Below are 16707 nucleotides of genomic sequence, written 5' to 3'. Positions count from 1 at the left end.
CATGGGTCCTTTTAAATGCCATCCCCATTCCCTCCAGGAATTGGCATGTAACTCAAACCACCAGAGCAATCCTCACACCTTTTGTGCTGTTAATAGGGCAGTCAGGAATAACAAAAGTGAAACACTGCCAGAAAGAAATCTGTCTGATGTAAATCTAAGTTAGGGTGTATGGCCGTGTTTTACAAGGTAGTTAGATTAAGGTTTGATGTGATTTGTTTTTGGAAATTTCTGAATGCTGTGAATTGTCTTTAAGAAGATGCTGGATAGCCATTTGTCTGAAACGGTATAGGGTTCCCTGCCTAGGCAGGGGGTTGGACTAGAAGACCTCCAAGGTCCCTTCCAACTCTGCTATTGTATTGTATATTGTAACAAATAATTTACTCATTTTACCGCAAAAGTGCTTCAATCGATCATAGAGGCAATGAGAATGTTCCGCGGAACGCAAAATCCTCTGCTTCCTGAAATAATGTTTGGATTTCCACACTTTGGACAGAATGGGGGAAATTCCACAACATGAGACTAAAGATACGTCTGCAAAGAACTGTATACTTGGCCTCTCCTCTTCTTTATCTCCTGTCAGAAACACAGGAATCCTAGCTAAAATCTGACCTCTCAATTTTGCTGTTCACAAATTCAAGCCAGGTGATTGGGTCCGGATAAAACTTGACGTGAGGAAAAAAATGCCACCCTTTGGCATTTCACTGACTCGGGGAAAACTGCTGGAAACCTTACACATCCATGTTTCTAAGCTGTACATTTCATGTCCCTATTATTCATCCATTGATACCAGTAACTCCAATGTGAGTTTACCCGTTTCTGCGCACTCCAGAATCTTTGGGATTATCAGTCTGTCGGCATGGTATCGCATTTTTCCAATATTTAGCATATATAGATATGTGTAAAACTAAATATCATGCCCCTCTGTAATATACCCAGGGTACATGTTTCTGGTTTTCAACTCAACATTCTGTTTAATTATCATTTACAGCCAGTTTTGCATTTTTTCCCAATAGTCTCTTACTGCACTTCCACCACATAGGTTCCTAGGGTCTGACTGCATTTCCAACACCTGCGGGATTGCATCCTGCCCCATACATCCCTGCGGCCGATTCGCTCTCACAGGGAGGGACTCCTCCGGGTGCCGTCCACTAGGCAGTGCCAGCGGGCGACGCCCAGGAGTAGGGCCTTCTCTGTGATGGGCCATACCCTCTGGAATGACCTCTCCCCCGACATTAGAATAACGACTGATCTCCGCTCCTTCCGGAAAAAACTTAAGACCCACCTGTTTAACTTAGCTGGCCTGGCCTAACTGTAGCTTTTGTGTCCCTCTAGCCTATATTTTAAATTTTAAATGTCTAGGGATAGATTTTTAGGTTGTTTTAACTTTTAACTACAACTGTACAGCCTGTCATATAATTTGTTTTAATGGGTATTTATAATTATCTAAGTTTGTATATTGTTTTATTGTGGTCTGTACACCGCCCCAAGTCCCTTTGGGGAGAGGGGGCGGTCTATAATATATATACTTAGTGGACAGGTTACTAAAGATTTTCGCCAGTCTTGCAGGTGGCAGATTTTGAATTTTAATGGGTCAGAATCTTGTTAGATCTGAATGTCACTTGGATGATTTGACACCAAGCTACCTTTGCGCCATATTTGAGCATCTCTTCATGGCGAAATCGAAGCCGAATTCGAGTCCTCAGCCAGGCTAGGAGCGAGATCAAATTGAGACAGGAAAATCTGGCAGTGCCACTGACTTCTTGTTAACACCTGCCAACTCACTTCCTTTTGGCAGGATGCATAGCTGTGTAATATATACGCTGTCGCGTGTAAATCTGTTGCATACGGCCAGCTAGGAAGGAGGAAAGTCAACGAACGCAAGAACGGGATCCAGTAAAAAATGGTTTGCACTCAAGAGGAAATGGTTTGTGGAACTCCCTTGGCCTGGTGCAGTCTACCTTAGCTGCAAAAAAAAGGGCACGTATGAGGGAAGGAATGCTTGAAAGCGGGGGAAGGACTCTCTTCATCCGTCTTCTTTCACTCAAGTGTACTGTACATGTGTTCACACATGTGAAAGACAGGCAGGCATTGAATAAAATAAACATGCTGGCTGGGGGATTCTGGGAGTTGAGGTCCATTCAAAGCATGCTGGCTGGGGGATTCTGGGAGTTGAAGTCCACCCATCTTAAAGCATCTGGCTGGGGGATTCTGGGAGTTGAAGCCCACCCATCTTAAAGCATGCTGGATGGGGGATTCTGGGAGTTGAAGTCCACCTATCTTAATGGATGCTGGGTAGAGAATTCTGGGAGTGGAAGTCCACCCATCTTAAATCAATTATGCTAAATCAACAGGTGATCCCCCCCTTCCTCTTGAGGAATAAAGAACACAGCCATTCGGCTGCAGCCAGTTAAACAGCAAAAACATTTAGGCTGTTTATTTTAGCAAAAATAATCAAACGAACATAATAACATGTCACAGTGAGCCAAAACCAACACCAAAGTGGATATAACAACTAACCCCAATTGAACGGGCCGTTGTGTTGATTTCTGAGAGGTGCATTTCATTCGCATCCTGTTTATCTACCGGCAGTCCTCGACTTACGACCGTATTTGAGGCTGGAAATTGCAGCCGTTAAGCAGGTAACCCCGTCCCTGCACCCGAGTTTACAACCTTTTTCATTAAATTCCAGAACCTTTATTTTCTTTAATGGGTGTTTTTTGTGCAAGACGTAAATGCCGAAAATCCACCCCCAAAAAACCCCACCCCAAATCTCAATCAAGTGGCTGCAGGAGGTTGCAAACGGTCATAAATGCAGGTCATAGGATGGTCGTTGAGCAGGATTTTTCGCAGGGCTGCAGCTGAAGTCCTTTGGGGGGAAAAATGCTAAAACATCTTGGCATCTTTTAAAAAAAATTGCTGCCAATTTTTGTGCCGAAGTTTGCAAAGCGATGCCAAGGTTTGAGGAGGAAGTCAATGGTTTGCCGGGGAGAAAAACGGTTTCCTTTTCTGCCGATTCCTCAGCCGTCCCCACCCCGACTGCTCAGGCATCTCCTGGGGCAGCACCCAGGCCGGGTTGTTACAAGCCGGGGTTAATTGTGGGTTTGTAGAGCTGGCGGCAGGGATCATATCCTGCCCGTTGTGGACAGCGGGAGAGTCACGGCCCCTCCCTGGTGAGCCCAAAATGAGACTCTGGAGAGGTTGGAAGGTCATAGACACCTGTCTGCAGGTGCCGGATCATCTCTTTCCGTTTCTGCTTCTTCTTCTTCTTCTTCTTCTCCTTCCCCATCCTCCTTCCCCAGATTCTCCTCTTCTGTTTTCCCTTTTTATTTCTCTTTTTGTCCTATTCTTCATTCTTTCTCTTCCCTTTCTTCTCCTTCCTTCCTTCCCCCCTCCCTTTCTCTTTCCTTCTTGCCTGCCTTCCATCCATCCAAACTTCTCTCCTTCCTCCCTTCTCTTTCTCTTGACTTCTCTTGACTTCCATCCTTCGCTAACTTTTCCTCCCTTCCTTCCGTCCCTTTCTCTTGACTTATTTCCTTCTCGTTTCCTTCTTTTTTTCCTTCCATCCATCCATCCATCCAATCGTGTCTCCTCCCTTCCTCCCTTCCTTCTATTTCTCTTGACTTCTCTTGACTTCCATCCTTCACTATCTTTTCCTCCCTTCCTTCCGTCCCTTTCTCTTGACTTATTTCCTTCTCGTTTCCTTCTTTTTTTCCTTCCATCCATCCATCCATCCAACCGTGACTTTCTTCCTCCACTATCTTTTCCTTCCACCCACCCTCCCTCCCTCCCATCCTTCCTTCCTTTCTCTTTCCTTCTTTCCTTCTTTTCTTCCATCCACCCAACCTTCTTCCTCCTTTCCTTCCTTCTCTTTCTCTTGACTTCCTTCACTATCCTTCCTTCCTTCCTTCTGTCCGTCTTCCCCTTCTCACTCCTCTTCTCCTTCTCTTCCTCTTCTTCTCCATTTTCCTTTTCCATCCCCTTCCTCCTCCTCCTCCACAGCACCTTGGCTGCGTTCTTCCTTCCTTTTATCTATATACATCATCCCAGTGAGGTAGGCCGCTAGGCAGAGAGAGGGAGACAGGCTTGACTTTTGAGCTTTTATAACCGAGAGGAGACTACAATCTGGGTTTCCCTGGCCTACAGTTGCCCCCTTGGCCAGCACCCCACATTCTCCCTGTTCCCCCTGCCCCTATTTCCAAGTTATGCCTCTCATTGCACATATCCAGCTGCCCACCCCAGCCACTTCCCACCACCACCACAAGGAGGTGGCCTAGAGTAGCGGTCACCAACTGGTGGTCCACGAGAAAATTTTGGTAGTCTGCAGAAAAATGATTTGCATTTTTTTATATTGCACTAAATGCTATTTATCTTTTTTTAAAAAAAATCATATTAGGGGGATTTAAAATTATGAATGTAGCGGTCCCTGAGGTCCGAAAGGTTGGTGACCCCTGGCCTAGAGGTAGCTTTGCTTGAGGGACCTAGAAGGAGTGAGGCTGGCTGGGCATTAGCAGGAATTCAGGAAGCGTGGAAGAAGAAACGTCTCCTTCCAGAGGCTTCAACCTCACGTGTATTGACTGGGGATGGGATGGATGACCTCTAAGGCCCCTTCGCTTCTTTGGAATCAGAAGCAAAGCTGAAACGAAGCGTGACGGAGCTCTCTTCTCATCCTCCGGGGCACCCGTGGTGAAAGGACAGCCGCTTGTCTTTCCACGGCTGAGTGAAAATGTGACTCGAAGGGCGAGCGGGTGGTGGCGGCTGTGCCAATTCACCCTTGGGAAGTGGCGTGGCAGCGCCTCAATTCACCCCAAAGGCATCCAAAAGGGCAGGGAGGGGCCAGGCCCGCAGCATCAAAAGCTCGGCTGCTCCAACTTCTTCCCAGTCTGGGACAAAGACGCTCTCGCTCTCTCAAGCCTGCCAAATCCAGCCTGGAGCATGACTGGAATTCAAGCCCTGAGGTTCTTCCTTCTCTGCCTGGCACCGGGTAAGGCTGGCATCGTCCGTTCTTGGCAAGCAGCGAAAGGCATCCCGTCCCAGGTGGCTTTCCTTGGCTGGGGAGAGGCTCGGCGGTTGGGAAACGAGGGGAGCTTCTGAACTGTACCACATTTTGGAAAGCAGCAAACAGTCAAGTTTCTAGTTCTCTTTGTTGTTGGGTGGGTGGGTGGGTGGGTGGGTTGAGGTTAGATTTTGTAAAGGCAGGAGAGAGAAATGTGATCCAAAATTAATTGCTGTATTAAGGTAGGAAAGAGAGGAAAGGAAAGAAAGAAAGAAAAAGAAAGAAAGAAAAAGAAAGAAAGAAAGAAAGAAGAAAGAAGTGAGGAAGGAAAGAAAGAAAGAAAAAGAAAGAAAGAAGAAAGAAAAAGAAAGAAAGAAAGAAAAAGAAAAAGCAGGGAAGGAAGGAAGGCAGAAAAGGAAAAGGAAAGAGAGAGAGAAAGAAAAAAAGAAAAAGAAATAAAGAAAAAAGGAAGGAGGGAGACAAAGAAAAAGAAAGAAGGAAGGAGGTAGAAAGAAAAAAGATAGAAAGGAAAGAGGAAGAAAGAAAGACAAAGAAAGGAAAGGAAAGAAGTAGGGAAGGAAGGAAGGCAGAAAGGAAAAAGGAAAGAAAGAGAGAAAGAAAAAAGGAAAAGGAAGAAAAAAGAAAAAGAAGAAAGGAAGGAAGGAGGCAGAAAGAAAGAGAATGAAAAGAGGAAAGAAGGAAGGAGGCAGAAAGAAAGAAAAATAGGAAGGAGGAAGAAAGAAAGAAAGAAAGAAAGAAAGCAGAAAGAAGGAAACGAAAAAGGAAAGAAAGAGAAAGAAAAGAAAGAAAAAAATAAGGAAAGAAGTAGGAAGAAAGAAAAAAGGAAAGAAGGAAGAAAGAAAAAGAAAATGGAGGGAAAAGAAAGGGAAGGAAAGGAGAGGAGAGGAGCTGAGCTTTCTGGGTGTAAGCATTCAAGTCTGTTGGAATATTTTTGGAGAAATTAAATTATTTTGTGCAGTAAGTTACTCTCCGGTGCTGTACAAGCAAGTAAAGACATGTCTCTCTTTGTTTGGACAATCAGCTCTTTCACCTGCTGTGAAGATTAATGCCAAAGGCCGAGAGGTCATCTACCTGGCCAAGGGGGAGTCGGTGAAGTTGTGGTGTCCGTTTGAGCTGGAACCCCAAGATGACGGCCCCAATGACTTGGATATTGAGTGGACACAGATGAATGCTGATCCCACCAATTTGGACAATGTGGTGAGTTTGTTGAGGTCATCCAGATTCAATACTTATTCCAATGTTTCCTAACTTTAGCGACTTTAAGATGGGTGGACTTCAACTCCCAGAATCCCCCAGCCAGCTTGCTTTAAGATGGGTGGGCTTCGACTCCCAGAATTCCCCAGCCAGCCTGCTTTAAGATGGGTGGGCTTCAACTCCCAGAATCCCCAGGCCAGCCTGCTTTAAGGTGGGTGGGCTTTAACTCCCAGAATCCCCCAGCCAGCTTTAAGATGGGTGGACTTTGGTGGGAAGGGAACAGCGTTCCGTGGGCTTTCGGTGTTGAGTCATGCCGGCCACATGACCCCGGAGACGTCTTCGGACAGCGCTGGCTCTTCGGCTTTGAAACGGAGATGTGCAACGCCCCCTAGAGTCAGGAACGACTAGCACATATGTACGAGGGGAACCTTTACCTAAAAGTTATCAAGGTAAGATCGCTTGATCAGAGTTGCAAAGTCGAGTGACAATAACAAGTCAAAGCTTAATATCTGAAAAAAACAAACGTGATTTCTGCAATTTTGGATTTGGAGAGCGACATATGCAGGCTTGCAAAAATGAAAGGACCTGTGGTTCCAATTTCTAGGTCAAAATGGGGAGATCGACTCTGATCGGTTTGCAAAAATTGCAGCCACCAGATCCCGTTTCTCCTGAAGCCAATCAGGAACCTCTTTCTCTCTGTTTTTGATTCAACAGTGTTGTTCTGTGCTTCCTGCCCATCAGATCTTGAGCTATCAAGGCCAACAAGTGATCCACCCCGGATATCCATATTTTCACCCCAGGGGAGGGTCAGGACACCAAGATGCCAGCCGTTTTAGTAATCCGGGAGTCCAGCAGAGCGAAGGCGGTCGGCTGTTTGGGTCGGCCAACGATTGCTGCCACGGCTTACAACAGCGGGTCAACTTCGCCGTCCCGGATCCGAGCAAGTACGATGCATCCATCAACCTCCAAAACGTTCAGATTTCCGACTCGGCCACCTACGAGTGCAAAGTGAAGAAGACTTCGGTGGCCACTCGTAAAGTGACCGTCATGGTGCTCGGTGAGTGAGTGTGAATACTGGACACGAAGCGGAGCACGGCCCCTAACACAATAGCAATAGCACTTAGACTTATATACCGCTTTGCAGCCCTCCCTAGTTTCTCAGGCTGTAAAGGAGACAGTGGGAGATTTGTACTTTCAGATGCGCTAGATTCTATTAATGTAGCTTTAGGCAACCGGCAGATAAGAGACAGCTGAGCCCTCGGCTGCACAAGGGATGGAGAAAGAGGCTCAGAAGGGACCCTCCCTAGTTTCTCAGGTTGTAAAGGAGGAGGAGAATCTAGATCTATGGGAAGAGTTCAGAGTGGTGCAGGTATGTGGAGAAGACATTGGGAGAAGGAGCTCAAGGACAGTCAGATAAGAGACCGCATAGCCCTCACATGTATAACAGGCAGAGCAAGAGGCTCAGAAGGGACCCTCCCTAGTTTCTCAGGCTGTAAAGGAGACAGCAGAAGAATTCTACTTTCAGACTTACAAGATCCGGCCGATGTAACTTTACCGCAAACTAGAATTAGCTCAAGCCCAGTTGTGATTCCTGCCTGGTTTATCCGGCGAGGCCGACAATACTTTTGCTAACCGACGCCCCGCTTTTGTCCTTCTACTAGAAAAACCTTCTCCGCCGCATTGCTCCATCTCAGGCAAGGTTTTCCTCGGCAACGAAATCACGCTCCGTTGCAGCTCTCAAACCGGCACCCCTCCTCTCATGTACCGCTGGACCAAATTGGCAGACTACCCCATAGAGGCTGGGCTGCCCACGAATACCATGGCAGGTAAGATAAACTGCAGGAATGCCCCTAAAGTTGGTGTGATGGGGCGCAGGAAGACTCATTGGAAAGGGAGAGAGAGAGGGAGAGAAAACGAGGCCAGGGACAGGGGGGAAATGCGATTAAACTGATTTGTTGAAAAGTCTTCATGCATGACTCAAACAATCCCTCTTTAGAGCACCTAATGGAATGCCCTGGGATGTGCTTGGACTCCAATTCCCATCTGCCCCGGCCTCAAAAGGAAATTATGCTTTAACATATAGCGGCCACCAACCGGTGGTCTGTGAGAAAATGTTGGTGGTCCGCAGAAAAATTATTTGCCTTTTTTATATTGCACTCACCCAGGGGTCCTTAAACTACGCCCCCCTCAAACTACGACCCCTGGGCCGGATACGTGCAAGGAACGCTTGTATTGCTGTAGAGAATCTCCCCCTTCGGGGTCTTTTTGTGGGGATTCGAGGACAAAATATAAAGGAACCTCTGGGATAGATGGACGGAGAGAGGAATGAGTGGATGGATGGATGGATGGACAAATTGTTGATGGATGAATGGATGGACTGATATGTGGATGAATAAGTGGATGATTAGATGATAGATAGATAGATAGATAGATAGATAGATAGATAGATAGATAGATAGATAGATAGATGATAGATAGATAGATAGATAGATAGATAGATGATAGATAGATAGATAGATAGATAGATAGATAGATAGATAGATAGATAGATAGATAGATAGATGATAGATGATAGATAGATAGAGGATGGACAGATAGATGGATGATGGACGGATGAACGGACAGACGGATAGAGAGAAAAAACAGAGAAGCAGATAGATCTTTGATAGATGGAAGGATGGATGAGTAGAGGATAGAATGGATAGGCAGACAAACACATATACTCTTACACCTTTCTTGGCCTCTCTCTCTCCTCTGAAGGTTCTAGTCCTGGGGATTTGGTCATTCACAAAGTATCACCTAACCATCTTGGGGTTTACCAGTGCATCGCCTCCAACAAAGTTGGATCAGCTCGCTGCACTTTGGAAGTTTCCCATGGTAAGTGAAAAGCCATTTGCTATCTATTCCTCAAGCCCCAAGCTTGAGCGAGGAAGGAAAGAAAGAAAGAAAAGAGAAATGGAAGGAAAGAAAGAGAAAGAAAGAAAGAAAGAAAGAAAGAAAGAAAGAAAGAAAGAAAGAAAGAAAGAAGGAGAAGGAAGGAGATAGGTGAAGAGGTAGACAGGTACGGAGGGTAGGAAGGAAGGAAGAAAAGGAGAGAAAATAGAAAAAGAAAGAAGGAGAAGGAAAGAGATAAGTAAAGAGGAATACAGGAGGGAGGGTAGGAAGAAAGGAAGAAAAGAGAAATGGAAGGAAGGAAAGGAGGAGAAGGAAGGAGATACTGCAGGCAAAGAAGTAGACAGGGAGGGAGGGAGGGAGGAAAAGAGGAGGGAGGAAGGGAAGGAGGAGAAGGAAGGAGATAGGTGAAGAGGTAGACAGGGAGGGAGGGAAGGAAGAAAAGGAGAGAAAATAGAAAAAGAAGGAGAAGGAAAGAGATAGGTAAAGAGGTATACAGGAGGGAGGGGAGGAAGGAAGGAAGAAGAGAAAAGAGAAATGGAAGGAAGGAAAGGCAGAGAAGGAAGGGGATACTGTAGGTGAAGAAGTAGACAGGGAGGGAGGGAGGGAGGAAGGAAAAGAGGAGGGAGGGAGGGAGGAAGGGAGGAATGGAAGTCTTCAGACACAAGGAAAACAACATCTCATTGCCTAGAAAAATATCCAGATCCCAGAGTTAGGAAACCTAGCCAGCATCAGCTTTCAATACGATATCCATGATCAAGATCCTCGATCCTTGGCTCAAGCCAGCCCCTTCCAGCCAATGGTGTCTCACTTTGGTCTCCTCCTCCTCCTCCTCCTCCAGATTCCCCTCTCCTGACCATCATCGTGGGAGCCATCCTGGGCTCTCTGCTTTTCCTGGTGCTCCTCATCTGTCTCATTGTCTGCCTTGTTCGCTGTTGCAAGAAGAAGAAGAGGGATTGCAGGAAGGAATCCAGCCAAATCAGGTGAGGTGGGGAGGGGGGAGGCCAGGGAGGGAGGGGTTTGGGGGAGATGTCCGTTCTTCCTGACTTGGGACCAGTTTTGAGGACCTCAGGGTGTCCTTCTCAGATGAACGAGGCTGTCATTGTGGTGCCATGATTGGTCCATCCAGAGCGTTGGGGTGATTTGTAGCGTCTCCTCTTGACATTATTCTTTTATTCATTTTTCATATAATAAGTGAATGCTCCTGAGGTCTCAGACGTTTGGTCTCTACTGGATTGTAAGCTCTTTTCCAAGGGTTCAGAATTAACTTTCTCTCCCTCCTTCCTTCCTTCCTTCCTTCCTTCCTTCCTTCTTTTTCGCACAAAATTTTCCTCCTGCTTCCTTCTTGTCTTCCTCCTCTCTTTTCTTGCTCACACAATTTTCCTTCCTTCCTTCCTTCCTTCCTTCCTTCCTTCCTTCCCTCCCTCCCTCTTTCTCCTTTCCTTTCCCTTCTCAAAATTCCTTCCTTCTTTTTTCTCCTTTCCTTCTTTCCCTTCTCTTTCACACAGAAATGTTCCTCTTCCTTCCTTCTCTCTTTCCTTTCACACAGAAATTTCCTCCCTCCCTTTTTCCTTTCGTTTCCCTTCACGAAATTCCTTTTTTCCTTCTCCTTTCCTTCTTTCCCTCCTTCTCTTTCACGCTAATGTTTCCTCCTGCTTCCTCCTTGTCTTCCTTCTCTCTTTTCTTTCGCACACACTTTTCCTTCCTTGCTTCCTTATTTATTTCCTTCCTTCCTTCTTTATTTCTTTCCTTCCTTCCTTCTTTTGTTTACTCTAACATTTTCCTCCGCTTCCTTCTCCAACTGAGGAATACCAGCAAAACCCAGGTGGCCATCTCTGCAGGATGTTTTAATTTAAATTCTTGCACCGGGCAGAGGTCAGACTGGATATCCTCAAGGGTTCCTCGTTGCATCCAACTCCAGGGTTCTAAGTGTGCCCAAAAGGTCTTTTAAGTCTCCCTTTGCGCCCCATCTCTCTCCCTTGGCTGGGCTTCCTTGGAAACAGATCCCAAAATTGCCCAGAGAAGTAAGATTTTTCCTTCCCTCCTCCAGAGTAGACACCGCTGCCCCCCATCCCAGACAGGAGAGGCGTAACAGCAGTTTACGATCTGTCTTGGGATACATCCCCCATAACCTCAGCTTCATGCAACGCCGGAAATACGAGTCCCCCCGGGAACAAGAAGGGGTGGAGATGGTCTCTGCGAGTCAAGAACCAGAGCTGAGTCCAAATTCCTGCACCTCGCCCCCATCCAGCGGCCATCCTTCCACAGTCACCACCAAGGCTCGGGTTCACTACGACCCCTGCGGACCTTCTTACAGCCACGGAAAATCCTCTGCCTCCGCCTCTTCTAACCTGCCGTGCCACGAGAGTCCGAATTCAGATTCTCCCACTGGTGATCGGGACGCAACCCACGGAAAAAGGAGCCACCCAGGACAATATGGCGGCGTTCCCGTAATGATGCAGGCTAAAACTCGCGATGGACTCGTCATTTAAGTCTCCTGCTCTTGATTTCCCCCCGCCCCGAACATTTGCAAACGGCGGCGGTCAGAGTTACAAAAATGGCAGGGAATATCTCATCTAATCTTGCGACCGATTATTATTATTATTTTCAAATGCAATAATTCACTGTTTTCCAACCTGCTACCTGGAGACTACAATTCCACACAGACAAAGCCTACGTTGTTGTTGTGAAGTTGTGTCCGACCCACCGCGACCCCATGGACCACGTTCCTCCAGGCCTTCCTGTCCTCTCCCATCCTCTGGAGTCCATTGAAGCTCATGCCTACTGCTTCAGTGACTCCATTCAGCCACCTCCTTCTCTGCCGTCCCCTTCTTCTTCTTTTGCCCTCCATCGTTCCCAGCATGAGGCTCTTCTCCAGGGAGTCCTTCTTCCTTCTCATTAGTTGGCCAAAGTCTTTGAGTTTCCTCTTCAGGATCCAGCCTTCTAAAGAGCAGCCAGGGTTGATCTCCTCTAGGTCTGACCGGTTGGATGGCCTTGCAGTCCAAGGGACTCAATGCAGGAGTCTTCTCCAGCACCAGAGTTCAAAGGCCTCCATTCTTTAACGCTCAGCCTTCCTTGTGGTCCAACCTTCACAGCCATCCGTTGCAACTGGGGAAACCACAGCCGTGACTATACGCACTTTTGATTGGCAGGGTGATGTCTCTGCTTTTTAGGATGCTGTCTACATTTGCCATCGTTTTCCTCCCCAGGAGCAAACTCCTTTTAATTCCATGGCTGCCGTCTCCATCTACGGTGATTTTGGAGCCTACATACATGGTGATATGTCAGCAGGAGCTGCATGCAGCTGTATCCAAACACCAAATTGCAAAAAAGACGGACACCAGTCTTGCAAATTATTAAAGGTTTAATTTTTTTCTTGCATTTGCATTTTTTTGGTTTTCCCCTTTTATTCGAACTGGCCCCACCTTTTCAAGGAGAATGCAAACCCATCAGCCAGACGTTCGGGACAGATGTTGATACGTCATTTTTGTTGTCTGCCGATCAAGTTCTTCCTACGGATTTAAAATTACGATGAAGAATTGGCTGTCCTGAGTTTGAGAATGTTGAGTTCTCGAATGTGAGAAAACTTAAGTTGCTGGTGTTTTTTTTTTCTTTCCCCAAAATGTGGACACTTTTAACTCCACCTTTGGTCTCGCTGCAAGATTATTTATTTAATTGTATTAACACAGCGCACTCCAGCCTGTGATTGACAGGGTGACTGTAGGGTAGCTTTCATCGTGTAAAAGAAGTCATTCCTTAATACTTTGCCGTCGGAAGGAAAAGGCGTAGAAATTCTCTTAATAAACAAGATATTGTTATGCAAATGACTCATGTCTTGTTTTTATAAATGACCAATTAAACATCCGCCGAGAATGAAAAAGGGCAGATAAGTCTCTTCCTGGCTTGATTGTGTAGCGGCTGTCCTTGACTTACGACCAAAATTGAGCCCAAAATTTCAGTTGCTAAGTGAGACAGCTGTTTACTGAAAATTTCCCCCATGTTACGAATAATCTTGCCACGGTTGTTAAGTGAATCCCCACCATTGTTATTAAATTAGTGACACCGTTGTTAAGTGAATCTGGCTTCCCCCATTGACTTCGCTTGTTGGAAGGTCGCAAAAGGGGATCATGTCGCCCCTGGGAGACGGCGACCGTCATAAATATGAATCAGTGGCCATGTGTCCGAATTTTGATCACGGGATCACAAGGATAGTGCCAATGTCGTAAGTGTGAAAAACGCTTTTTTTGGCACCATCGTAACTTTGAACGGTCGCTAAATGAACCGTTGTAAGTCGAGGACTACCTGTACTGAAAAAAGTGACTTATGGGACACTGGAAAATTTCAGTAGTTTACTGAAATCTGCCCCCGTGTTATGACTATTCTTTCCACGGTGGTTAATGAAACATTGCAGTCATTAAGTTAGTGACCCCGTTGTTAAGTGAATCTGGCTTCCCCATTGACTTGGGGTCGCAAAAGGGGATTCCGTGACTTCCCGGGACAGTGGAACTGTCATTAATGCAAGTCAGTTGCCAAGTGTCTGAATTTTGATCATGTGAACGGTCGTAAGCGGGAAAAACGCTCCCAAGTCACTTTTCCTGGCGCCATCATAACTTTGAATGGTCACTAAATGAACTCATAAATCGAGGACTATTGATACACCCCGATAGTCTGGCTTTTATTTCCCCCAGGAAATGCTCAACTAATGAGCTGGCCTGCAAAGAGAAACTCCCAAAATTTAACGGCTGAGTTCTCAAAATAGATCTGACCCATTTTTTGATTGATATAAACCTGAATTGCAAGACGTCCAAAGAGATTTTCTCGTTTTGTCACCAGACAAATAAACAACGTTTGTTCCACGTTCGGATTAGGCCACGTTTAAGAGACGCAGCAGGATTTATGGTGGTGGATTTATGGGACATGGTGACTCAGGGGCTAAGATGCTGAGCTTGTCGTTCAGAAAGATTGGCAATTGGGCGGTTCGAATCCCTAGCACCGTGTAAGGGAGTGAGCTCCCGTTCCTTGTCTCAGATTCTGCCAACCTAGCAGTTCGAAAGCAGGTAAAAGAAAAATGCAAGTAGAAAAACAGGAACCACCTTTGGTGGGAAGGGAACAGCGTTCCGTGCGCCTTCGGCATTGAGTCATGCCGGCCACATGACCACGGAGACGTCTTCGGACAGCGCTTGGCTCTTCGGCTTCGGTGAGTACCGTCCCCCTAGAGTCGGGAACGACTGGCACAGATGTGCGAGGATAATTTTTACCTTTGGGTTTTTACACTTTGAAGAAACCATCTAAGTTTCTTGGGTGGTCAAGGCGACGGAGAAAAGATGGACTTTCCCACCTGGGAGATTATATTAATCAAACCCCACAATCAAATAAGGATAATCCTCGACTTACGACCAGAACTGAGCCGCAAACTTCTCATTGCTAAATGAGACAATTGTCAGATGAGTTTCGACACTCACACACACGGGTCATGACTTTTCTTGCCGGGAGGGAATCCCTGCAGTTGTTAGTCACGCGGCCATTAAGTGAATCTGGCTTCCCCATTGACTTGGCTTGTCAGAAGGTCGCAAAAGAGGATCGCATGACCCCGGGACACTGCGACCGTCATAAATACGAGTCGGTCTCCAAGCATCTGAATTTTGATCACATGACCACGGGGATGCCGACATGGTCATAAGTGTGAATAAACTGTCCTAAGTCCCTTTTTTTCAGTCCGTTTGAATGGTCACTAAACATGCCCAAACGCCTGCATTTTGATCAGATGGGATCTTGCAATGGTCATAAGTCTGAAAACCGGCCGTAAGTTACTTTCTTCAGTACAGGTAGCCCTCAACTTACAACAGTTCAGTTTAGTGACCGTTCAAAGTTACGACGGCACTGAAAAAGGTGACTTCTGACCATTTTTTGCAGTTACGACCGTTTTTCAGAGTTATGACAGTTGTGATCACGTGATCAAAATTCAGAGGCTTGGCAGGTGGTTCATATTTATGACGGTCGCAGTGTCCTGGGGTCACGTGATTCTCCTTTTGCGACCTTCCGACAAGCGAAGTCATTGGGGGAAGCCAGATTCATTTAACAACCATGTTTTGAACTGAACAACTGCCGTGGTTCGCTTAACAACTGTGTCAAGAAAGGTCATAAAACGGGGCAGAACTCACTTAACAAATGCCTCACTTAACAAAGGAACTGTTGGGCTCAATTGTGGTGGTAAGTCGAGGACTACCTATTGTAACTTGGAACAGTCACTAAACGAATGGTTGTAAGTGGAAGACAACCTGTATTGGGTGAGAAAATGCTTCACAGGAGTTGTTGGAAAAGTTGCTGGCCACAGTGATTGAAAACCAAAAAGAGAAACTAGCAACTTCAGCAGATCTTTCGATAACGTGGAAAAGTCTGGCCTCCTGTGACTACTAACCACATCAGTTTCGGTGTGTTTTTACCCACAACCCGCCAACAACAGGAGTTGCTCCCCACACACCTTCAGATGCTAGGAAGCAGGCCAAAGCAGATGCTTTGGCCTAATTCCTTGGATGACAATTTGCAACACAAAATCAGCTGTTTGCACCGAAGACCTAGATAAGAACTATATGAACTCCAGCCAAGGGAAGGAATACAAAGTTGGCTTATTTGATCAAGATTAAAATTCCTAAAACCCTCGATTTATGACCCTCAAGGATCCCAAAGTTTCTGCAGCTGAGCAAGGCAGCTGTTTAGTGAGCTTGGCCTCATTTTACAATCTTGCTTCCCCAGTTGCTAAGTCACTTGAGTTGCTAAGTTAGTCACATGGTTGTTAAGTGAATTTTTTTCAAGGTTGCTGTCATGCCCAAAGAATGATAGATCTCTCACATAATTACACCTCTTCTCTTTATTTCTGACATCAGATTGGAAGTGGAGCATTAAAAAGGGAACATAAAACAAATACTCCAAATACAACATCGATCAGTGAAAGCAGGTGATTTATTGACACGGATCAATCCCGAAGGACGCACCACATTTTAGGAAAAAAGGCCCTCTTACTCGTAAAAGTCTACAAACAAAGGTAACTACATCTTAAGAGTATTTTAGAGACTGCACAATTGTTTTTTTGTTAAAAACACACACGAACCCAGACAGACAGCAGGCCGATGCTAAAGTCATTCAAATCCCAATTTGCTAGACTTCCAGATAACAAAAAAAAAGTATTCTTATTTTTTTAAAAAACAGACACAAGATCGCACCGCGGAGGATTGGCGGCATACGTGTTCTGTCTCAGTACAGATTTTGCAATCCCTGTACAGTATCTTAAAAAACAGAAAGAAAAGAAAAGAAATAATAATAATAATAAAAAAAAATAAAGTTGCACATGTAAATGGATGAATTAGAAGCAATTCCTTATTTGTACCGGTATATTTCCTGCCTAAGCAGGGGGTTGGACTAGAAGACCTCTAAGGTCCCTTCCAACTTTGTTATTCTATATGTAAATTGCTCATTCTTTTATTTTTTTTGGAGTTTCTTTACGACAAATCTCACAACAAAATTGCAGCTGGCGGATTATCTAAGCCAGATAACTCATTTGGTCCATTGGGTTCTGAATATATAGATATATGTGCCACTAATTCTTCTCC

At 45.7% G+C, this 16707-nt stretch overlaps 1 protein-coding gene across 1 annotated transcript; it reads left to right on the top strand.

Annotated features, from left to right (window-relative positions):
* Positions 1 to 4932: 4932 nt before the first annotated feature.
* Positions 4933 to 11592, top strand: LOC309399773 (V-set and immunoglobulin domain-containing protein 8-like; the record flags this gene model as incomplete). The annotated part of the gene is made up of 7 exons (XM_081967879.1): positions 4933 to 4981; positions 6036 to 6211; positions 6923 to 7265; positions 7870 to 8034; positions 8969 to 9085; positions 9942 to 10083; positions 11151 to 11592. 7 exons carry the CDS (start codon positions 4933 to 4935, stop codon positions 11590 to 11592), a joined length of 1434 nt encoding a protein of 477 aa, XP_081824005.1.
* Between the last annotated feature and the right edge of the window lie 5115 nt (positions 11593 to 16707).

This window comes from Natrix helvetica (genome assembly GCF_964273705.1).
Source record: "Natrix helvetica genome assembly, chromosome: 16".
In the NCBI taxonomy this organism is placed as follows: domain Eukaryota; kingdom Metazoa; phylum Chordata; class Lepidosauria; order Squamata; family Natricidae; genus Natrix; species Natrix helvetica.
Note: the sequence above shows the minus strand (reverse complement) of the source record. Positions and strands in the feature narration are given on the sequence as shown.